Source organism: Sorghum bicolor, chromosome 5 (genome assembly GCF_000003195.3).
Source record: "Sorghum bicolor cultivar BTx623 chromosome 5, Sorghum_bicolor_NCBIv3, whole genome shotgun sequence".
NCBI lineage: Eukaryota > Viridiplantae > Streptophyta > Magnoliopsida > Poales > Poaceae > Sorghum > Sorghum bicolor.
In genome coordinates this window covers 5,579,270-5,604,459 of record NC_012874.2, presented here as the reverse complement: position 1 = coordinate 5,604,459, position 25,190 = coordinate 5,579,270, and the positions used below count along the sequence as shown (strand labels likewise).

Here is a 25,190-nt window from a genome sequence, read left to right as displayed (position 1 = left end):
TTTGCAAAATTTTTCGGATTCTCCGTCACATCGAATCTTTAAACGCATGTATGGAGTATTAAATATAGACGAAAATAAAAACTAATTGCACAGTTTGGTCGAAATTGACGAGACAAATCTTTTGACCCTAGTTAGTTCATAATTGGACAATATTTATCAAATACAAACGAACGTGTCACTATTCATATTTTGCAAAAAAAATTTGAAAGTAAACAAGGCCTATGTCTGCCAGCCCGCCACCCATGTTTCCGTCTCCGTATATGTCTGCCAGCCCGTTTCTGTCTCTGTATGTCTGCTCGGACAAGGGTATGACAGAGGCAGGCCCCGTGCTCTCAAATGGCATGGCGTTTGCCAAGGAGCCGTTGCCGGTGAAGTCCGGTGCCTCCGGCACGGTGGTGAGGAACGCCGAGCTCAAGGTCATAGACCCGGACACCGGGCTGTCCCTCCCCCGCAACCAGCCCGGGGAGATTTGCATCAGGGGCAAGCAGTTGATGAAAGGTACGTAACCAATTTTTTTATCTTATTACACAAATTACAAACAACCAGTGAAACACTAATCTATAACTACTGCCATACGATTACATGGATCCGAACAATTAGTACGAACTTTTAGAATCGAAGTTTATATTAATTAGATTTTTTAATTATTATTTTGAAAATTTTGAAAACCACCTATAGTAAAGTCAATTTAGAAGAAGACCAAGTTTATTTGTCTGGTACCCTAAGTGCACCAGTAAAATAAATATTCCACTTCTATCCATTTCTAATATGAATACATGAAGTGGTTATGTTGCTGGAGGGGCTACAGTTTGGTAATCATGTGATTACTACCACTCTAAATGTTTGTTACTTCCTCTGCCTCTAAAAACTTCAAGTCTTAGAGTTTTCTTAAGCCAAACTTTTTGAAATTTAACCAAATTTCTAGAAAAAAATACTAAAATTTATAGTACCAAAATAGTACTATTAAATTTATCATAGAATATATATTTAAATATATCTATATATATATCTATACTTATACCTACCTATTAATAAAGAGGTAACATTTCTAGTCTTTTTTGTCGTCTAGCTCAACGGTCGACCCACTCGTCCGCGACCCCTCACTAAGGCCCAAGTTGAGTTGCTACTATGCATCCAGGGAAAAGAAATCTGTATCCATAATACATGAAGTGGTTATGTTGCTGGAGGGGCTACAGTTTGGTAATCATGTGATTACTACCACTCTAAATGCTTGTTACTTCCTCTGCCTCTAAAAATTTCGAGTCTTAGAGTTTTCTTAAGCCAAACTTTTTGAAATTTAACCAAATTTCTAGAAAAAAAACTAAAATTTATAGTACCAAAATAGTACTATTAAATTTATCATAGAATATATATTTAATATGTCTATATATATCTACTAGCCGGGATCCCCGTGCAGTTGCACGGGTTAGGATCCATTAGAAAATACTAACGGGTGTGTACTGTTCATTGGATCCATTACTGTTAAACATAACGGGTACGCACTATTAATTGGATCTGTTACTATTTAGCATAACGGGTGTACTGTTCACTGGAGGATAACGGTTACATTGTTCACTGGATCCAATCCGTTAGTCTTGTACTTAACGGGTGTACTGTTCGTAGGATCCGTTACTGTTCTGTTCATAGGATCCGTTATAGTTAATGTACAGTAAATTGTGAGAGAGGCAGTGGTATACAATTATAAGGGTAAGGAGTAGATACCTATACCTACCTATTAATAAAGAGGTAACATTTCTGGTCTTTTTTGTCGTCTAGCTCAACGGTCGACCCACTCGTCTGTGACCCCTCACTAAGGCCCAAGTTGAGTTGCTACTATGCATCCAGGGAAAAGAAATCTGTATCCATAACCCCCTATCTGTGCGCCGCTAATGGTTTCATTGCTCGCTCGTCTCTCGGCGCCGTCGCTGCATCGGCATGTTCGCTTGTCTCCTCATGTCGTTGATGTGTCGGCGAGCTCGCTTATTTCTCCATGCCGTCGATGCATCTCTCCAGCGTCCGACAACGCCCACACCAGCCGTCGAAGGCACGTCCAACCTGCGGATGCTACTCCCACGCTCCGTCGCTCACCGAGGCCGCTCCTGTGCTCCATCGGCGAGGCTGTGCATATCACCTCCCCACCTGCCTGCGCGGTGTTGACGGTTCTTAAGTATCAATTTTAATTATCAAATAAACATGAGAAAGGACCAATATGCAACCAACACCTAGAATAAGGGTTTGATCTGACAGAATTCCACGAGTTTTGTTGTTTATCTGTTTCTGCAGGGGGTTATCAGGAAATAAGGAAGAAAGGCCCACATGTCGGGATTACATAGAGATATCAACGCACCGCGCGATTTTCCACCATCTAGAAGACTCCAGAAGCCACGGGAAGAAGACGGAGGCCGAAAGGGGCCAGGCCCAGGGCGCCCGCCCTGGTGACCTGGGCTCCCGCCCCCTGTTGGAACCAGATCAGGACTCTCTTCGCTCGGGATATTCCACCGACCTATTGGATCAAGAAAAACATAGTACCACCTCGCCTATCGACCCAAAAACGCATAGAAGGGGAGGACTATATAAGGAGACCCCCTTGGCCCCTGGAGGAGACATGAAGAAGTTATCATAGAGACTGAGGGGTGCCGTCGAAGGAAAACCTCTTCTCTAATTAATATTTCTTTTTAGGCTTAGCAACCAATGTAAGGTAGAAATAGATCTTCTAGTTTCTACTAGACTGAGAGAGATAGAGTGGAGGTGTAGATTGGAGGAAGCCCGGCCTGTCGGTGTCTACTCGAAGCTTGTACCTGCGGGATCAAGTTCTCCTAACCCGAAGCTTGCTCTTAGGATTCTTCAGTATTTCGACTTCTAAATTCTAGTAAGTTCTTGTTTTATTGTTCTTCTGGTTTATGAGTTTACTTTAATCTCTTCGCGTAGAGTTTAGAGTAATCATTGTTGGCGTAAACGTGGTGTTTAGGCTGGGGTACTCATAGATATTCCCTGACTAGCTGGACCGTGGTAGTAGTGAGGAACGTGACAATTCCGAGCTACCTTTGTAGATCACATCTCGTTAGCAGGAAGGATAGGGTTTATAGGTGCGGGTTGAACATCCTTTGTGGTGTCTAGATTCCGTTAGCCTCCCCATTAGAACAGTAGATCATCCTTACCAAGGTTAGAAGGAGACTACGGTTGCAGTCTTCTCTATTTATCACTCACATCGAAAGACATTCTTTGTGCCTAAAGGTTAGTAGTAATAGACCGGTTAGTCAGATGCACTCTTTCTCCTAGTGGTAAAAAATAAATACGATACTTTGGATAATTTCCCGGGTGAAGTGCTCACCGATATCCGTGCGCTTGCGGATCAATTCCTTATTGCGTTCCCAAATATCAACAAGCATTTCTGGCGCCGTTGCCGGGGAGAAAGACGGTTGCTGAGATAACCTGAGTCTTACTATTAGCTTGTATCTATACTTTTATCTTTTCTTATCTTTTATATTCTTTATTTATTTTCTTTACTCTTACCTTATGGAAAACCAAAATTCTAAATCGATCCATGAGTCTGCAATCCCTTCAGCAACTGATCTTTTACCATGGGAATCATCACAGCCTATCCAAACATCCCAGTATAAGTTAAGTTCTAGGTTGATTGCCATGATTCAAAACCTATCTTTTTCGGGGAAGGAAGACGAAAACCCTTACCTTCATATTAGAGATTTTGAGCAAACATGTGATTGTCTTCGCATTGAAGGCATTTCTGATAAAACTTTACGTTGGAAGCTTTTTCCTTTTTCTCTAAGAGGAGAAGCTAGAAATGGTACAGTCAGAAGGTAAGTCAACAACAAGGTGAATGGGGAGTTTTACGAGCCAACTTTTGTCTAGATTTCTACTCCCTTGACCGTATAGCCGACCTTAGACTCGAAGTCCTATCTTTTAAACAAAAAGATAATGAAACTTTGGGAAAATCCTGGAAACGTTTATCGGATCTTTTAGAATCTGGTCCAAACCTTAATCTTGAAGACCCTGTTCTTTTATTCCACTTTTTTCGAGGTCTTCATAAAAATCACAAACAAATGCTACACACAATGTCTAGAGGTTCTTTCTTTCGCATCCCTGCTGAGGAAGCTAGAGTGATCCTAGATAGAATCCTAGAAGCTGAGATGGATAATACCCTTCATGATGAAACCTACGAAGCCGAAGTAGACACTCTGCCAAATTCTTCATCTACTTTAGCTATCCCAGGTTCTGAGCCACAAGAGGAAGAAATTCCACCACCGGACTTCATGCTGGATATAGAATCCGATCTTTTTGCCGATTTTGGAAATATTTCAAACTACCATTCTATTGACAAACCCCAAAACGGCCCGTTTAGCATTTATTTGCCAAGTGAATATCAATTGAGAGAGCTTATCTCAGTCATGAGTAGCGAATGGTTGGAGGAATCAGAGCTTTCCTCTGATGTGATCCGTTTGGACACACCCTCTATAACTATACGCTGTGCTTATAATTCTGATCGATTTAATGCTCTTTATAATCCTGTTGTGGGGATCAACATTATGTCTGAATCCTTTGCACTTAAACTATTTAAAAATCTTGTTTTAACCCCCACAACAAAGGTCATAAAGGAATCTTCGGGACGATTAGTCCCCAGTCTTGGAATTATTAATGTCCTACCTCTTACGGTAGAAGGCTCCATGGTTCATTTGAACTTCTATATCTTTGATACATGGGACTTCGACCTGTTGATAGGACAACCTTTTAGAAGACTCCTTTATGAAGGTCATACTGGAAAGCTACACATTTCTTTTGGAAAAACTTTTAAATTCCCAATAATAATTTCACACTCCTTAAATAATAAGGCCGAGTCATATCTTTTGCCTGATCCTATGGAGGAAGTAAAGGCTGCATCTCTAGAGCTTTTAGATGAACCAGACTTAGAAGACGAAACTCCTTTCTTCACAGAAGAAGAAGACGAACCTTCTGAGCCTGAACCCTTAGATGAGTTTGCAGAAACACCTAGACCTCCCATAGAGCTTAAAACTTTACCACCCGGTCTTACCTATGCTTTCCTAAACAATAATCCAGAGTTCCCTGTGATCATTAGCAATAAACTCACTCAGGATCAAACTCTGCGATTAATGACCATTCTTGAGAAACATCACTCAGTTTTCGGCTACTCACTTCAAGATCTTACAGGAATCAGTCCTATGATTTGTACCCATCGTATTCCAACAGATCCTTCTGTTACACCCTCTCGAGAACCCCAACGTAGACTTAACAACACTATGAGAGAGGTAGTTAAAAAGGAAGTTATAAAGTTGCTGCATGCAGGGATTATATATCCTGTGCCGCACAGTGAGTGGGTGAGCCCAGTACAAGTTGTGCCCAAAAAGGGAGGCATGACTGTTATTATGAATGAAAAGAACGAGCTAATTCCGCAACGCACCGTCACAGGATGGCGGATGTGCATAGACTATAGAAAACTAAACAAAGCCACGAGAAAGGATCACTTTCCTTTACCTTTTATAGATGAGATGCTAGAGCGGTTAGCAAACCATTCGTTCTTCTGTTTCTTAGATGGATATTCAGGGTATCATCAAATCCCGATCCATCCTGATGATCAAAGCAAAACCACTTTTACATGCCCTTATGGAACTTATGCTTACCGTAGAATGTCTTTTGGGTTATGTAATGCACCAGCTTCTTTTCAAAGATGCATGATGTCTATATTTTCTGATATGATTGAAGAGATTATGGAAGTTTTCATGGATGATTTCTCTGTTTATGGAAAAACTTTTGATAGTTGTCTTGAAAACTTAGACAAGGTTTTGCAAAGATGTGAAGAAAAGCACTTAATCCTTAATTGGGAAAAATGTCATTTTATGGTTAGGGAAGGAATAGTGCTAGGACACTTAGTGTCTGAAAGAGGGATTGAGGTAGACAAAGCTAAAATTGAAGTAATTGAACAACTACCTCCACCTGTGAATATAAAAGGAATTCGAAGCTTTCTTGGCCATGCTGGTTTTTATCGTAGATTCATAAAATATTTTTCATTTATTGCTAGACCACTTACTCTTTTGCTAGCCAAGGATGCTCCTTTCGAATTTGATGATGCATGTATAACATCTTTCAATTTATTAAAGAAAGCACTCATCTCTGCACCAATCATTCAACCCCCTGATTGGTCGTTGCCTTTTGAAATTATGTGTGATGCTAGTGATTATGCTGTGGGGGCAGTATTAGGACAAACTAAAGATAAGAAGCATCATGCAATTGCTTATGCCAGTAAAACTTTGACAGGAGCTCAACTTAACTATGCAACCACTGAAAAAAGAGCTTCTGGCTGTTGTCTTTGCCATTGATAAATTTAGATCTTATTTAGTTGGAGCTAAAATAATTGTTTACACTGATCATGCTGCATTAAAATATTTGCTCACTAAAAAAGATGCTAAACCTCGCCTGATTAGATGGATTTTATTACTCCAAGAATTTGACTTAGAAATAAAAGATAAAAAGGGAGTAGAAAATTCTGTTGCTGATCACTTGTCTAGAATGTATTTTAAGAGTCCACAGGAAACCCCCATCAATGATTCACTCCGGGACGACATGCTCTACGGGATTAACAGGTCTGACCCCTGGTATGCAGATATTGTTAATTTTATGGTTTCAGGGTATGTACCACCAGGAGCAAACAAGAAGAAGCTTATTCAAGAAAGTCGTTCACATATATGGGATGAGCCATACCTCTTCCGAGTATGCTCTGATGGCTTACTCAGGAGATGTGTGACCACTGAGGAAGGATGGAAGATCATCGACAGATGTCATTCGTCACCATATGGAGGTCACTATGGAGCATTCCGTACACATTCAAAGATCTGGCAGTGTGGATTCTATTGGCCTACAATGTATGAAGACATGAGGCAATATATCAGAAGATGTGGGCCATGTCAAAGACACGGAAACATAAATACAAGGGATGCAATGCCACTCACCAACAACCTTCAGATTGAGCTCTTTGATGTCTGGGGAATAGACTACATGGGTCCATTTCCTCCATCAAAGAAGTGCGAGTACATCTTGGTGGCAGTTGACTATGTCTTCAAGTGGGTAGAAGCATTACCTTGCAAGCATGCCGACAACGTCAGTTCAAAGAGGATGTTCGAAGAAATTATATTTCCAAGATTTGGAGTCCCCAGAGTAGTGATAAGTGATGGAGGAGCACACTTCATCGACAAATGCTTCAAGCAATATCTATCAAGACATGGAATCCGTCACAACGTTGCTACCCCCTATCATCCTCAGACAAGTGGCCAAGCAGAGACTTCCAACAAACAAATCAAGAATATTCTTCAGAAGACAGTAAATGAAATGGGAACGGCGTGGAAAGACAAGTTACCCGATGCACTCTGGGCATACCGGACAGCATACAAGACCCCAATTGGAATGTCTCCATACCAATTGGTGTACGGGAAGACTTGCCATCTACCTGTTGAACTAGAGTTCAAAGCACACTGGGCCATAAAGAGATGGAATATGGACCTAGATGTTGCTGGAGATTATAGAAGAATGCAACTATCAGAATTGGAAGAATGGCGAGAGAAGGCATATCACAATTCAAAGATCTACAAAGAAAGAGTCAAGAGGTGGCATGACAAGAGAATCAAGAAGAAGGAGTTCACACCCGGAGATAAGGTATTACTTTTTAATTCCAGGGTGAAGCTCTTCGGGCATGGAAAACTCCGGAGCAAATGGGAAGGACCATTCAAGGTAATCAATTCATCATCCCACGGAGCTATCACACTTCAAAATAGCGAAGGTACGTTATTCAAGGTAAATGGTCAACGTCTTAAATTATTTTTAGAGCCCAATGAGGAATTTGAAGAAATAGACGTAGTCCATTTTGACCTTCCCATGGAGAATTAAAGCCCGACACTTTTGGTCTGATAGTTTTGGGTCATATATATATTTTTCTAAATAATTCCGCATCTAGAAACACGCTCAGAGAAGTGGGCCCACAGAGGGGTCAGAGAGAGGGCGGGCGCCCAGATCAAGTGGGCGGGCGCCCAGCCCCTGTTCCCCCTCGGTCCCGACTTTCTCTGTTATGGAAAATGCACTTAGGGTGATCCGAATAATCCCTCGGATGGAAAGTTTCGCACGCACGTCGACGGGAGCAACCCGAACAACCCATAGAGGCACCCTTTTGACCCCTATATAAACAGACCCCTGACCTCAGTTTTCAAACACCAAGCCACCAAGCTTTCTCTCCTTCAATTAGAGCTTGATTAGCTCTCCTTCAATTAAAGTTTGATTAGTTCCTTGCTGTTCCAATGGCCGAGAAGTACCACGATGATTGGGAAGTCGTCCCCTTCAACCTCAACATGGAGCCTGTGGAGGACCCCGATGCCCGTGCTCTCGTCCCGGCCAACACAGAGCGTCAGCTAGAAGCCATGCCATTACGCCAACGCAGCTCCGCCCAATCTTACCATGCTCAACCAGTTCTCACCGCACCGCCACAACCCCTACTCCTCAAAGGATCATCATCCAAGACGAAGACCACTATCAAGGTGCCAACCGGCACAAGGATCCTTCCACCTAGACCCAATGAGAGGGTCGTTGGAGTCAAGACCAACCGGAGCGGCGAGATCAGCATTATTCGCTACACTACAGAGGAGGAAAGGCCTTACTTTGAAGGGATTAGAGCAGCCAAAGTCCGTTTCATCCCTCCAAAGGCAGCCCCGAAGCACTCTCTCAATGCTTTTGAGACACCTCCCAAGCGTCGCAAGACTATAATGGATATTGATGAGGAAGTTCGCAGGCTAGATAGAGTTATCATAGACCTCCAGTCCTCGATTAATTCCCTCACTAGGCAGCTCTCTAACCACAACACCATTATACTAGGCCTTAGGCAGGATCTTGCCAGTGCCAACAAGAAGATCAAGGAATTAGAGCGCCGCTAAGTTATGTAGATTAGACCTTGAGGCAATGCATCTTAGTCATCTATCTTTAAAATTCGGTTTAAGTTTGCTATTATCAGTTTGCTATCAGTTTGCTATCAGTCTTTTGTAATAAATGCCTCAAGATCAATAAAGAGTATTATTATTATTATTATTATTATTATTATTATTATTATTATTATTATTATTATTATTATTATTATTATTATTATTATTATTATTATTATTATTATTATTATTATTATTATTATTATTATTATTATTATTATTATTATGTCTTGTGTGTCTCTACTTTATTTTTGTGCAAGAAAGCAGAAAACAAGTATGGGGGAGATACCTCGACATGCCAAACACACTCCAACTACACCACTCCACGATTCAGGTACACACTCTGCACACTTTACACATACATTTATTTTGGATTATGCAGATTACTGTTTCCGACATGATAAAATAAAAAGATTAAAATATTTCTAATCATGATTAATCTCAATCTATGATATTTCCTGAAAACTTGCAATTATTATAAAATCATTTTAAAACCCTGTGTTACTTAAGTCAATATGGAATATGTGATGGTAGAGTATGAGTTTCTTATTCTTGATATCATTGTTGCTTGGAGAATTTATTTCAAAATATTCAAATTTCTAGCTACCATCCTCAGTGTTTTATATGCCTGATAAAACTGAAAATATTAATTATGATTATAAAAGCTATCTGCTCTGTATTGAGTTTGTTCAAAATGAGTTAGACCCTTGTTGAGAGATTTATCATGCTCCCAAGATCAAGACATTATTTCAGTAAGATTCACTCTTCCGAAGTATTATTGCATTAGAGGCATGGGCTATGCAAAAATAGAAATATTTCGAGGAAATAAAAAGGAGCAAGTGCTCGATAACCTCGCAGAAAAAATGGACAAGTGTCCGGCAGTAGAATTAGGGGTACCTCAGTATCCACTTAAAAAAAGAGAGAAAAGAGAAAAAAATGATAGCCCATGGTCCCTCTAATAAGCAATATGCCAGCAAGAGTTGACAAAGATTTTAATTTCCAAAGTCTTTGATCTAAGAGTATGACATTCCCCTCCTCGGATCCCGTTTTGATCAGGCAATAAATGCAAAGTAAAAATGCTTGAGAATTTTTGCAAAATAAAACAGCCTCAGTGAGATATATATAAAAGATAATGAGTGATCTGAGAGAACCTATGAGGATCAAAAAGGTATGCTAACTTTCTTTCAAAAATATACAAAAACTCCAAGTGACAGGATTGAGAAGATAGGATCTTTACTCTTGATCATAAACTTCCCTGACTATGGTACACAGTGGATATTTAACACCCTGCAATTATATAGAGAATGCTTTACAATGTTTACCCCAGATATTTTTCTTAACCATCCTTTTCTCGAGGACGAGTAAAAGCCTAAGTATGGGGATATTTGTTGACGGTTCTTAAGTATCAATTTTAATTATCAAATAAACATGAGAAAGGACCAATATGCAACCAACACCTAGAATAAGGGTTTGATCTGACAGAATTCCACGAGTTTTGTTGTTTATCTGTTTCTGCAGGGGGTTATCAGGAAATAAGGAAGAAAGGCCCACATGTCGGGATTACATAGAGATATCAACGCACCGCGCGATTTTCGACCATCTAGAAGACTCCAGAAGCCACGGGAAGAAGACGGAGGCCGAAAGGGGCCAGGCCCAGGGCGCACGCCCTGGTGACCTGGGCTCCCGCCCCCTGTTGGAACCAGATCAGGACTCTCTTCACTCGGGATATTCCACCGACCTATTGGATCAAGAGAAACATAGTACCACCTCGCCTATCGACCCAAAAACGCATAGAAGGGGAGGACTATATAAGGAGACCCCCCTGGCCCCTGGAGGAGACATGAAGAAATTATCATAGAGACTGAGGGGTGCCCTCGAAGGAAAACCTCTTCTCTAATTAATATTTCTTTTTAGGCTTAGCAACCAATGTAAGGTAGAAATAGATCTTCTAGTTTCTACTAGACTGAGAGAGATAGAGTGGAGGTGTAGATTGGAGGAAGCCCGGCCTGTCGGTGTCTACTCGAAGCTTGTACCTGCGGGATCAAGTTCTCCTAACCCGAAGCTTGCTCTTAGGATTCTTCAGTATTTCGACTTCTAAATTCTAGTAAGTTCTTGTTTTATTGTTCTTCTGGTTTATGAGTTTACTTTAATCTCTTCGCGTAGAGTTTAGAGTAATCATTGCTGGCGTAAACGTGGTGTTTAGGCTGGGGTACTCATAGATATTCCCTGACTAGCTGGACCGTGGTAGTAGTGAGGAACGTGACAATTCCGAGCTACCTTTGTAGATCACATCTCGTTAGCAGGAAGGATAGGGTTTATAGGTGCGGGTTGAACATCCTTTGTGGTGTCTAGATTCCGTTAGCCTCCCCATTAGAACAGTAGATCATCCTTACCAAGGTTAGAAGGAGACTACGGTTGCAGTCTTCTCTATTTATCACTCACATCGAAAGACATTCTTTGTGCCTAAAGGTTAGTAGTAATAGACCGGTTAGTCAGATGCACTCTTTCTCCTAGTGGTAAAAAATAAATACGATACTCTGGATAATTTCCCGGATGAAGTGCTCACCGATATCCGTGCGCTTGCGGATCAATTCCTTATTGCGTTCCCAAATATCAACACGCGGCTACGTTGTGCTGCCGAGAAGCCACAATGCTCTACTCGGCAGCCGTTCACACCGTACTGGCAACCGCTTGTGTAGGTGCGTCTATGCCACCTTGCTCGGATGCTTGCCCCTACCGGCCATGGTGGTCAAGGATGTCATGCTCATCATAACATAAATTATATATTTAATAAAATATAAATAAATATGCATCATTCCTATAATGTTTTATGAATGTTCAATAGTTTTTTATCTCCCGTTGCAACGCACGGGCATTTTTGCTAGTATATCTATATAAAGAAAAAAAAATAAAAGAACAGAAAATAAAAGTGAGTTGAACTCATCGACATTCAGTGTTGCCTGATTACCTTTTCGCTGAAAAATTGGGTGTTGAAGTCTTCACTAAAAAAAATTAGACTTTCTGATTTTTTTAATCAAACCCATATAGATATGGAGATATAGTTATATTTAATTTATTTTCAAAACCAAAACTTTGACGTAAGTGGACATTTGTCATGTGTTATTGCTTGTGGAGAAAAAGAAATAGTCTAAGGCCTTGTTTAGTTTCAAAATTTTTTTGTTTTGAGTATTGTAGCACTTTCATTTTTATTCGATGAGCAACTCCAACAGTTTGCTAAAACTCACTTGGTAAATCTATAGTTTTGTCAACTCTCAAAACCAAATGCCAAGTGAAAAAGAGGCCTTCTCCAACAGTTTGCTATTTGGGCTTGGCAAAAGAACTTGGTATCCTAGGATTTTTACCAAAATCACAAAATTGAGCCTCCAACAAATTGGCAAAACTAGTTGGCAAATTGGGACACACGTGATGCCAAGCGATGGAGGACTTGGCATATTTGCCAAGTGACGGGGAATTTTGCCAAGCTCACAAAATTGCCAAGTAGTTTTACCAACTTGTTCGAGGCTACTTTTTGTGGTTTTGATAAAAATTCTAAGGTGCCAAGTACTTTTAGCAAACTGTTGGAGTTGTTCTAATTATTGTCTAATCATGAGCATCTTCAACAGTTTTGCATATTGCTTTTGCATTCTTGATTTTTATCAAAATTCACAAAAACACCTCTCCAACAGTTTTGCATATTGGTTTTGCATTTTTAGAAACTTGGCAAATTCTAGGGAAGGCTTGGCATTTATGCAAGTCCATCCGCGACTTAGCAAACATCGATCTGCCGCGTCTTCCACGCGCGATCGAAAACCTCATCTCGCGCCATATCTGCAAGGAGGGGATCGCAACCTCGAAGACCTTGTTTCCCTGCAAGGCAGCAGCAAGATGGATCAGCGATCATGGCTCAGCGGCCACCGGCCAGCGGCGATCGTGGACTACTTACTGATCTCTAGGAGAACTTGCACTGTTTGCTGATCTCTAGGCACTTCTTCCAGCGACCGACCGTGGACTTACCGATCTCCAGGAAGCAGCTACCGAGCCATGAGGCGAAGCAACTGGCGGCGGACTTCCTGAACACGCGAAGAAAGCCGGCAAACAGATCGAGACCGCGCGTGCACTGAAAACTTTCGGCAGTTAGGTCCATATTTTGGAAAATGACAAAACAGATTTGTAAAACTCTTCAAGATGCCTTGTTTTTCTCCTTCCCATTTGCTTTTCAGAGTTGGCAAACTCCAACAAATGGCAAAAAAAATGCCAAACTGTTGGAGATCTCAAAAGATTTATCTCGTGATTTACAGGCAAACTGTGCAATTAGTTTTTTTTTATCTATATTTAATGTTTCATACATATGCCATAAGATTCGATGTGACGGGAAATTTTGAAAATTTTTTGGTTTTTGAAGTGAACTAAACAAGACCTAAGTGTCTAACCCAACTATATCTAAAATAAATAGTCTAATCCAAAAGGAGAGAATAATTAGTCTAACCAAACTCTAGGCTTCGCCTCTGTACCCCGTGGATCGCTGGGGATGATTGGACGACCCAGAAGGCACGTGGTTTTTTGTGGCTCGCGATGAATCCAAATGTATCGGGGCTAAACCGCTAGACGGATAAGCAGAATAACGGGGTACGTCATTGTATATTACCTAGCAACTTTAGCAACTTCAACAGATATGATATCTGTTATTTAGACTATTTTTAGGTTTTTAAAGAAAAAATTGAAGTTCAACAAATATGTTATATGGTTTACTTTGCTATTCCTAAACTTTTACTTCTATATATAGGACGATGTCCTCACTACCTATACTATACAAAAATTGCTATGAAACTCTACGCTTTTAGTGGCCATGTATCCTATTTAAACAGCTATTTTGTTCATTTTAATTGGACATTTAGCCTGAACAGTGGATAAACAATAGGTTAGTGATTGTTTAGCATCTAAGAAAATATTGTTTGCACCAGACGAAGCCAGCAGTGGGGCTAAACTGCTGCTGGGCCAGTCAAGCCCCTGGTGCCCCCATTCTTTTTTTTTCAAAAAGCGGCAAATGTTTTTACCAGATTTTTATTAGACGAATAAAAAGAGAGAAAAAAAGGTTACAAAAAATAAAAGGAAACAGCTGGAAACAAACTCTACTCTACTAGGGACGCTCCACCCCCAAGGGGCCAGAGGGGCCTAAAGAAAAGGAAAAAAAAAACATTTAGACCTGTACTGGGAAACTTGTGGCCCTCTGATATTGATCTATCTCTTCTTTGCATAGAAATGCTACCTCTCTTGCTTGTAGATTCTTGTTTTGAAAAGTTCATCTATTTCTCTCTTTCTAGATATTGCACAAAAAATAGATTATGAAGCGGTTGAAATTTCGTTTGTGGGTTTTATCAACTTTTGCTCTGCATTTTCTCCAGAAGCTGTGTCCAAGCTTAAGTTGAACCAGGATTTTAGGGTGGTCCAAACCTGGTCAGTGAACGAGCAATCTTTACACAGATGAGTGGGCGTTTCAGAGTGTGGATTCGACACAATTTGCAAATGGGAGTTAATAGCCTTGGTACGCTCACTTGGTTTGCCAAGCAGGTCTGAGAAATGGCTGAATGCCAACGTTGATTTCTGTTCCTATGATATAACCATCCCCGTTGGCCCATTCAGTGAAGCAATGAAGGATTTCTTATCTCTCATATTAGTATGCAACTGAAAGAACCATGTATTGGGGCCCCCTTTATTTCCAAATCCAGGATAAACGTGCATGCTGGCGCGCTCGTGATTTCTGTACCGCTACTAATCCCATTGCTTTATCCTTGAGATATTTTTTTTGAAAATCAATTCGTCATGTGTGAGAACTCTTTCTTCCTATGCTTTTTCTAGATTTTCCAACGTAATGTTTAGTAGTGCCCAGCACACCTTCCGACCCCCCAGTGATTTCCTTCTCCAGTTTCTCGGTGCTTTTGCTGTGCGTAATAACTTGACATGGAGTCGTAATATGGCATCTTGTGTATTAACCGGTTGGCTCCAGGCGTCCTTGACCGTGTCCAAGAAACCGAAGTCCACAAAGGCCTTGTTTAGTTCCGAAAACTGAAAAGTTTTTGGAACTGTAGCACTTTCGTTTGTTTGTAGTAAATATTATCTAATCATAGACTAACTAGAGTCAAAAGATTCGTCTCGTGATTTACAGTCAAACTGTATGATTAGTTTTTGTTTTCATCTATATTTAATGTTTCATGCATGGACCGTCAGATTCGATGTGACAGGAAATCTTGAAATTTTTTTGAATTTCGGTGTGAACTAAACGAGGCCAAAATTCTGCACCGAAGGTTCCATGGCCAGCAGGCGCGAGTCATTCTGCACCGAGGGCACACAGGCCCGCAAGTGCGAACCCACCGAAGGCACACAGGCCAGCAACTATTATTAGGTATAGGTTGTTGTGTCTCCAAAGTAAGGAGTGGTTGGGGTAAAGTTAGTGAGATTGCACTAAGAAAATCATCTATTTGCATATTAAACTGTAACCCGATAGTTTGGGGTTCCGGGTTCAGAAGCATCTACATTGGACTGGAGTTCACCTTAGGAGTCGCTTGCTGAGGAGACATTTTGGATGTGTTATCTTGATTTTAGACATTGGTGTATAAGTTAGAGTGGGCTGAGAATTTTTTTTAGATATATTTTATGAATTTCATCGTTGATCAATATTATTAATATAAGACTAGTTTAATCTATTATATTTTTTCTACTGCGACTAGTTAAGCGCGCAAAGTCGATATAGCACTTTTATTCTGCTCTCCATAATTTTTTTTCCTGGCTTCGTCCCTGGTTTGCACCATCGAATTATTATCTGTTTTCGTTGTGTGAGCATATCAAACATCGAAGGAAATATTCGTCGAGACTCGAGACCAAATAACTATTAAAAGTTGAATGATCTAAAAAAATACATTAAAAGTTGGATGTCCTAATCCTAAACAAACATATGCTAAACGATTTTTTTAAGATTTAATGACGTTGTGCTTTGATGGTAAGCGACATTCGCATTGACAGCAAAATGTCTACGGTAATTTATTCAATCTCAATGATTTATCGATCTAATCTTTGAAAATATTCGTAGAATAAGGTTTGTGTGTGTATATTCATAAGGGTGAGTGAGTGTGGGTTGTAAGTATCTACGTCGTCCTATGTAAAAAAATGAAGACACAACATATAAAAGATTAAAAATCACAGAAAAAGGACACAACGAATAAGGCGTGGGGTAATTGGAAGATACCACACCATGCTACGGCCTACGGGGGGTGGTAGATGAAAAATTAAAATGAGGTGAGACTTTAGGCGGGTCACTACTAATAACTCGTCCTAAAGGAGAGGGTCCGGGAGAATTACCATTTACCAGTAGTGAATAAATAGCATTAAAGTAAAATACTGGTGCCCACGTGGCTAAAGGTTCTCCTCTCCAACCCCATGCTCGGATCGGAAGCACAGCCGTTACCCTTACAGGCCGCTCCCCACCCCCCGCCAAAACTGCAGGCAGGCAGGCCTCCTCTCTCTGTTTCTGAGCTGAAACCATTCCTGCTCCATCCCTGGTTATAAGCAGCTCACAATCTTGGCACTTGTAGTCGTAGGCAGGCACAACAGTCGTCAGAGGAGTGAAGCTTCTCACGCAACACAATCGTCTTCCAGCTCTGCTGCTTCACTACACTCATCCAACCAAACCCATCCATGGGTCTCTTCAGCTCGCCGGCCAAGGTGTACAAGCCGGCGGCGGAGGTCGACCTCGGCCCGCACAGCGTCGCCGGCGAGCACTACATCAGCCCCAACGTCAAAGGTCTGAACTTGCAGACTTGCAATCAATCGTGCAAATGCACATGCACATGCATGCATGATTCAGTCCAGTTCAGTTCAGTTCAGTTCAGACCTTGAGAGTCGTCTGTGCATCCAGAACCCAGTGATGCATTGCTTTGCTCGGAGAGGTGACATGCTTCGGCTGATGCATCATCGATCGATCGTGTTTCTCCTGCAGCTCCTCGCGTGGCCGGGTTGCTGGTGAAGATGCTGGCGTGGGTGCTGGAGACTCCCGTCCTCGGCTGGATCGTCCTCTCCGTCCTCAAGAGAGACAACCTCGTCTACAAGGTGGATGCTTTGCTATCTGAATGAATTAAACTCGTACTAACTCTGCTTAATTCGAATAGTTGGAGCTTAAGCTTATAGCCTGAAACTATACTAGTCATCAACTCATCGTCGTCCTCGTCGTCTCCGCAGCTCGTCTCCGACGCCGAGATCCCGGAGCCGCCGCTGTTCACGGCCACCCACACATGGCAAGGTTGTTAGTACTTACTTACTTACTGCATCATTGAGCAGGGAAAAAGGAAAATTCGAAGCTGAAAACTCCATCGTTCTTGATTGACTGATGAATGATGCAGCAGCGATGCCCGAGAAGAACGTGAGCGTGACGGAGGCCGGCGTGTCGCCGGCGGAGCGCGTCCAGGTGGCTGTCGCCGGCATCCCAGCTGACATGGAGCCGGCGGCGACGGCGGCGGCGCTCGCTGATGGCCCGTCGTCCTCGTTCAGGCGATGGACGGTGCGGGATTTCCACAGCGCCTACAGCTCAGGACAGACTACCCCTGTCATGGTAATTAAACAACCAAACCAACCTTTCTTTTTTTTTTTGAGCTTTTGACCCCGCCCGGGCATAGTAGGTGGTAAATAAATAAAAGTAAAATAAAACGTTACAGCTCAACTTTACGTTTATTGCGTACATCCCTGTCAGGCCGTCACGTTTGTTCAGATTAATTTTGCACCAAGATTGGGAGGCAACCCATTTCCTCCCTGACAAGCAGAGCGTGAATGCAGCGAACGAATTTAGGTGGCCTCCAGCATTCGCTGCAATCAAACATTAGTTGTGCGTGCAAAATTACTGAAAGAATCGTTGATCACTCCTACGAGAGTCTTTTCAGAGGTGGCTAGACGACCTTTACAAATCCATTTACAGTGATAGCCGAACACATGAGCTGCCTGTACAGATTGTTTCCTAAAAAAAATCTAGCCAAAAAATAGCAATAAATCCACCTCAATAAATCATTTTCTAGAATTCCAAAAATCGAGCTAACCTGTCTAGCCATTCGACCCCTAAGTCAATTGTGAAAAAGCTAGATATGTTTATTTTTTATATTAAAGTAAATATTTGAGACCATAAAAGCATCTAAATTTCCAACTATAAAGTTGTTGATCTCGTTGAGAGTTATTACTTTGGCGACATCTTGTCCATCTGAGGTCATTCAAATATTTCGAATTTTAAAATGCGAGACCTTCAAACAAAATTTTGGAAGTCTAAATTAACTTAAAACAAAAAAAGTTTGAAGTACAAAGTTGCTGATCTCGTCAAGAGTTACTAGTTTAGTTTTAGCCATATCTCCATCTAATGTCATTTAAAAATCATGGATTCCAAAATGATCATATTCAAATAGAATTAACTATAGATAATTTCAAATAAAAATTAACTACAAAGTTTTAGATCCTACAAGTTTCTTTTTTGCGTTTATGACTTCATTGGTTATTTCCCTACCCGAGATCATTTGAAAAAAATATGAATTTTAGGAACTTCAAACAAATTTTGTGGGCCATAAAAGTTATAGATCTCGAAGATCTATAATTTGATATAAAGTTTGTCTTCGTCCATCTCGAAGATCTATAATTTGATATAAAGTTTGCCTTCGTCCGTCTTCGCTTGATACATAGTTATGAATTTACTATAGTAGCAGATTTAGATATAGCCATCTCTGAAAATCAATTTTTAGAAACGGATGAAAAATCTAGTCGTATCTAGCTACAAATACATTTTTAGACCCGGCTTGTTTCGAAAAAGAAATCATTTTTTTTGAAGACGGTTTTAGATCATGCCGTCTTTATTAAAGAGGAATCGTCATCTCTGCAAATGTTTTTCTTTTTTTTTTTTTTTTGTAGCGGTGGATTTCAGCCACTGTGATTTATCAGAACCGTGTGTTTGTTTAATTTATGCCGGGTGCATATATATATATATATATACGTGGTGCGTGCAGGTGGCGCGGAGATTCCTGGCAGCAGTGGAGGAATGTTCAGGCCCGGATCGGAACATGGGTTTGTTCATCAGCTGTGACCCCGGCGACGTGCTGCGTCAGGCCCAGGAATCCACCCGCAGATACCAACAAGGTGCGTACTACTACTACCCTAGCTAGCTAGCTAGCTACTCCCCCTCCAAGCAACAAGGCCTGCCGCCGTTCGTCCTGCTCTCATCGCATTCCGCGCAGTAATCTGTTGTGAGCAGCTAGACAGAAATCACCATAGAGCGAGAAGCAACTTAACTGACAGTGGCAGCCATGCATGTATCAGTTGTAACTCTCCTTGTGTACTACCCTAGCTAGCTAGCTATACTCCCCCCCTGCCGCCGTTCGTCCTGCGTTCATCGCATTCCGCGCAGTAATCTGTTGTGAACAGCTAGACAATGGATCACCGTAGAATAGAAGCAACTTAACTGACAGTGGCAGCCATGCATGTATCAGTGGTTGTAGCTAGTACTCATGTGTGTGCCTCAATTTCTCGCCGTGATCGCCACTGACATGCATTCAGCCCAGCAGTAGGTTTTTGCTTCTAGAAGCTGTCAGCCTGTCACCATAACTACGTACTGTAGAAAACCAAGCACCATTTTTACTGCACCAGAGAGCATGCATGCGCCAACAGTGAGCAGCCAGCCAGCCAGCCAGCCAGCCATCCCCACTGTGCATGACTCCATGAGGCATGCTCCTGCCGGCCGGGTATCTGATATGGAACGAGCGGCTACTAGCGTGGTGTACGGTGTACCAGCTCCCTCCATCAACAGTGCCACATACAGTATATAGGAGTTAGGAGTAGCAAGCAGAGACTCTGATGTCTGATGTCTGACGAACGAAGCGTTTCAGTCTTTCAGAGGAACGGCATGCATCATCGATCGATATGATCCATCGACCGTCTCTCTCCGGGGAGTCTGCACTGATGAATGTCCATGAAGAAGGGGGCGACCGGGGAAGAAGAAAAAAACAGTAGCTTGCGCAAGATTTTGATCGTGCATTAAAACGTACGTGGATGTCTGCATGCGTGCATGATTGATGTGGAGTACGTTGTACATATGGTCCCTGGTCTGCCGATCCATTCCTGATCGTCGATCGCTCATCGCTGGAATCGGCATTCATTCATGATTTATTGCTGCATCATCAGCATCAGCATCAGCATGTGGCCGTAGTATGCATGCATGCCGGCCAAGGACGACTCCTCCGGTAGCAAGGAATTGCATTGCATTGCATGCCTGCTGACCTGTAGCAATTGAAGGAGGAGAGAGGGGGGACAGGGCAGGAGAGATCGCATGGCCTCCTTTTTTGCTGCCCGCTATTAGCTCAATGTCACTGTATCATATCGTTTGTAATATGCAGATTTTATTGCTTGCATGATGATGTATATATGATGATATATGATTGGATGCAACGGTTTGTGGTTACTACCGCGCGCAGGGGCGCCGCTGTCCGCCATGGACGGAGTGCTGGTCGCCGTCAAGGACGAGATAGACTGCCTGCCGTACCCGACCACCGGTAAGCTAGCAAACTTATCTACCAGACACACGGTCAGCTCAGGATCATAATACTTGTCAAGATAAATATGACTTTAATTAGTCACAGGATCATCAGGATATATAGGTGCTGTGTTTTAGCTTTAATTTGTGCCATGTCAAACCTCTCCAAACTTAACCTGATCGGTGTAGTGTCATTCTTATCATCAAACAAATATGCTGACTACTCTCGATGTGATTTCTTGAAAATTTAGTCAGATTGGTAGAACAAAATTGGCTCGAGATTCACAGTTCAAAGTTCATCCTGTCATTTTGTGGGCTCGATCGCCTACTGACACGCGCTGTGTCGTGTCAGAATCTACCAACAGTGCACTAGCAGCAAATAAATCACAGATTCACAGCTGCAATAATCGACATGCTAGCTGTAGCCTGTCGTAGGTAGATTTCACCAACGTTGTAACGTGTAACCTGTAGAACCAAGCTTTTACTGCTCCTGCGCCGCGCCAATAATGCACTGCACTGCAATGTCGACGACGACGCAGGCGGCACGAGGTGGCTGGGGTCAGCGCGGCGGTGCGTGGCGGACGCGGCGTGCGTGGCGCAGCTGCGCGCGTGCGGCGCCGTGATGGCGGGGAAGGCCAACATGCACGAGCTCGGCGCGGGCACCAGCGGCATCAACCCGCACCACGGGTCCACGCGCAACCCTTACAACGTCGGCAGGGTCTCCGGCGGGTCCTCGGGCGGGTCCGCCGCCGCCGTCTGCGCCGGCCTCTGCCCCGTCGCCCTCGGCGCCGACGGAGGCGGTAAAAAAGCAGCTACCAGGCGTTTGTTTCTCAGTTGTGCCGGATCATCACTGACGCCGCTGACGTCGTGCCGGTGTTTGGGTTGCTGTTTCATCCAGGGTCCGTGCGCATGCCGGCGGCGCTCTGCGGCGTCGTCGGGTTCAAGCCCACCGCCGGCCGCCTCTCCAACTCCGGGTGCGCCTCCTTCCTACATAAATGAACACAGAACACCGATCCTTGCCATGCTAATGGCCATCGACACTGTTAACTGACAGGAATATTGTTTCAGGTTGCTTCCTCTGAACTGGACCGTCGGCATGCCGGGGATCCTAGCAGCGACGGTCGAGGACACGCTCATCGCGTCGGTGCCGCCCACGCCCAGCCCAGCTTCTCATTTCTTCCATAAACCAAATCTGATCCATTTCTATTTCCTTATACATGTATACATTCATGAATCATGATTCATGCATCAATGGGCTAATGAAAACACCAAAAAACAAATGATGTCTTTGTGTTGTTTCCATGCTTTCTTTCAGTTATGCAGCCATTGCTGATCAGTCAAAACCAAGCCCTTTGCAGGTGACAGAAATCAATTCAGGATCCCCATTTTATTTTTGTTTCATTTCCTGCTTCCACAAATTTGAGCTACAGTTCAGTGTTCAGTAAAGATTGACTGAACAACTTGCTGACGATCTGCTCTGCAGCAGCCTGAACTGAACCTCCCTTTGCTGACAAGCACGAGGTCCATACCTAACATCAGGCTCGCCAAATACGCAAAGGTCAGTCGGATGGTCTCTGAACTCTGGTCACCAATGTCTGAAATTCATGCCTGAACATCGCGCTGACATTAACTTGCGAAAAAAAAACAGTGGTTCGACGACAGTTCAGAGGACATCAGGAGCCTGTGTGGGAAGGCTCTGCAGATGCTGCGCACGCACTACGGTTGGGAGGTAAATTCAGTGCAGTTTAGCATCATCTGAAGAACATTAGTTAGTACATGGCTGCAGTAGTTCTTCCATTCTGAAAAAGATAATCTTTCCGTTTTGGCATGGCTGCAAATAAAAGAGTGTGGAGGTGACTGTCCCTGAGATCGAAGAGATGCGGCTGGCGCACTACGTGACCATGGGCTCAGAGTGCACTGCCTCCCTCGCAAAGTATCTCAACAACATGTAAGCAAGCAGCTCAATGCAACTCAACTGATGCATGCAGCAACCCACCCAACTGAAAAGTCTGAAACTGAAGCTTGTATGTCATTGCAGGGACAGGTCTGAGATCGGGTGGGACGTGAGGATCGCGCTCAGCGCCTACGGATCCTTCAGCAGCAGAGACTACCTCAACTCGCAGCGCCTCCGGTATTATGCCGCCACGCATCAAACAAACCGAACAATGCCATTTATATATTAATCTGAAAATCTGAATCCTGATATGCTGCTGCAAAAACGATCGATCGCCTGTAGATGCCGTCAGATGTACTTCCACGAGAAGATCTTCGAGACAGCCGACGCCATCGTCACGCCCATGACAGGGTAATGCTAATGCACACGCGACTCCAGTAGCTTGCTCCATGGCATTATTGGCAATGACATGGCTGCTGCTGCTTCACTTGCTGTGTAGGGTGACGGCGTACGCGCTGCAGGACGACGCGTTGAGCACCGGCGAGCTGGACTACATCAACGGAGGTGTGTGTCTGATGCGACGATGATTATTATTTTTGGCGAAGGAGAAAATGATCCGGGAGTTTTTGCTGTATATATGTATATATGCATCTCTGAATCTGACAGCTGAAAGAAAACTTGCAGCGGCGCTGGTGAGGTACTCGATCGCGGGCAACTTCCTGGGGCTGCCGGCGATCACCGTGCCGGTCGGGTACGACAGGGAAGGGCTCCCCGTGGGGCTCCAGTTCATCGGCCGCCCGTGGTCGGAGGCCACGCTGCTGCACCTCGCCTACGCCATGCAGGAGTCGTGCGGCAAGGAGCACTGCAAGAAGCCCAAGGTGCACTACGACCTCCTCAAGAAACAGTAGCTCCGGCCGGCGGTCCGTCCGGCCTCGAGCAAATTAAAATGGTGGCCGTGGTGTTTCAGGAGGAGATTTAAGTACAGCTATATATAGGGCGATTGATTGATTGATTGATTGTGCTCTTGATCATCAGGATTTGTCCGAGAGAAGTTCAATGTCATCGTTGTCGAGAATTAAGTTGGAAATTCTATATATCCATGTGCAATAATGTGCCCATATTCTCCAAATTTTATCCAACATCTGTATTCCCCCTTATTGGTACTAATAACTAAGTACTTTATTCTTCATTCATCAAGCTATTCCTTGACGCGTCGCTGGTTAATTTCTTCATTAATTACTGTAGCTTAGTCCTGACGGCGATGAGCTGGGGTAGAGGCCATTGACGGTCATGCCGCCGTCGACGGCGATGGTCTGTCCGGTGATGTAGGACGCGCAGGGCATGCAGAGGAAGGCCACCAGCGACGAGATCTCCTCGGGCTCGCCGACGCGCCGCTGCGGCGTCCGCCGGAGGATCTCCTCCACGTACTGCCCCCGCGACAGGTCCCCTTCCACGAGCGGCGTCCTGGTGTACCACGGCGCAACGGAGTTGGCCCGGATGCCGTCGCCGGCCCACTCGCACGCCAGGTTCCTCGCCAGCTGGTTCATGCCGGCCTTCGCCATGGCGTAGACGGAGCCCGTGCACACTGCCACGCCGCCGCACACGGAGGAGACGAGCACCACGCTGCCGCCGTTACCGTTGCCGGCGGCGGCGGCGGGGGCTTTCAGCAGCGGGTAGGCGAGCTGGCACAGGTGGTAGGCGGACTCCAGGTTGGTGGACATCAGGAACGCGTAGTCCTCGGCGGTGTACTCCGCCGTCGGCTTGCCGAAGTTGGTGCCCACGTTGTTCACCAGGATGTTGAGCTTGCCGCCGAAGCGCTCGGCCACGTCGCGGAGGAGACGCTCTCGCTGGTCACGCGCCGACACGTCGCAGACGGAGCCCGTGACGACCCCGCCGCCGCCGTTGGTCTTGGCGGCGGCCTCCCACTCGGCCAGGCGGTCGCGGAGCTCCGCCTCGTTCCGGGAGCACGTGTGCACCGCCGCGCCCAGCGCCGCCAGCTCCTCGACCACGGCACGCCTGAGCACATGGAGTTCAGTTACCGTTACACAGCAAGCCAGCATGCGCCACCTGTTGATTGTGCGTAGTTAGTACCCGATGCCGCGGGTGCCGCCGGTGACGAGGGCCGTCATGCCACGAAGGGACCACCTGCTCCTCCCGGCGGCGGGCTCGGAGCTGATGATGGTGGCCGTGTCGTCGTTGCGCGCCGCCGCCATGATCTTGTAGCTAGCTGGCCTGCTGCTGCCGGTTTCTAGCTAGCTCTGCCGCCGGCTGGGTGTTGGGTGATCGTCGGTGATCCTCCTCAGCCCGTCGTGCAAGAGAATTTATAGCACCCAGCAGGGGCGGGGGGTTTCATCTGATGGAGATGGCCAGTCGTCGCACGGCGTGCTCCGGTGTCAAGCTCGGGACCCCACCCGCTGCTGTTCCATCTGCCACGTTAGTGGTACTAAGTGACACACGTTGAAGTGTTACGAATGCTCTCACGTCACGTGGCACAAAAGCAAGTGTTACGAGTGCTCTCACGTCACGTGACACAAATTGAAGGGTTACATTACCTCCGACTAAACCCTCCTACTACATATGAAATAACTAGCCATCCTTGTCATTTTAGTAACCCATGAATTTAGTTCAAATCCAACTAAACCCTCCTACTACATATATGAATTTGATGCTATTATATGAATGTTAGTTTGTAACTTGTTGGAGGCTTAGAATGATTTATTTTTGTATGTGAATGTCTGATATTTATATGTAATTCTCAGGT

General features: G+C 44.1%; 2 protein-coding genes across 2 annotated transcripts; one reads left to right on the top strand and one right to left on the bottom strand.

Annotated features, from left to right (window-relative positions):
* Positions 16,446-23,539, top strand: LOC8072745 (fatty acid amide hydrolase). Its single transcript, XM_021461442.1, has 17 exons — positions 16,446-16,785; positions 16,981-17,090; positions 17,220-17,280; positions 17,381-17,589; positions 19,016-19,145; positions 20,477-20,554; positions 21,075-21,335; positions 21,434-21,509; positions 21,604-21,675; positions 21,851-21,893; positions 22,022-22,093; positions 22,184-22,264; positions 22,380-22,483; positions 22,574-22,666; positions 22,772-22,840; positions 22,929-22,993; positions 23,114-23,539. The coding sequence occupies exons 1-17, from the start codon at positions 16,680-16,682 to the stop codon at positions 23,335-23,337; spliced, it is 1,854 nt and encodes a 617-aa protein (XP_021317117.1). The 5' UTR covers positions 16,446-16,679; the 3' UTR covers positions 23,338-23,539.
* On the bottom strand, positions 23,482-24,741 carry LOC8073643 (tropinone reductase homolog At5g06060). Its single transcript, XM_002449041.2, has 2 exons — positions 24,521-24,741; positions 23,482-24,445 (listed from the first exon to the last, which is right to left on the bottom strand). The coding sequence occupies exons 1-2, from the start codon at positions 24,640-24,642 to the stop codon at positions 23,662-23,664; spliced, it is 906 nt and encodes a 301-aa protein (XP_002449086.1). The 5' UTR covers positions 24,643-24,741; the 3' UTR covers positions 23,482-23,661.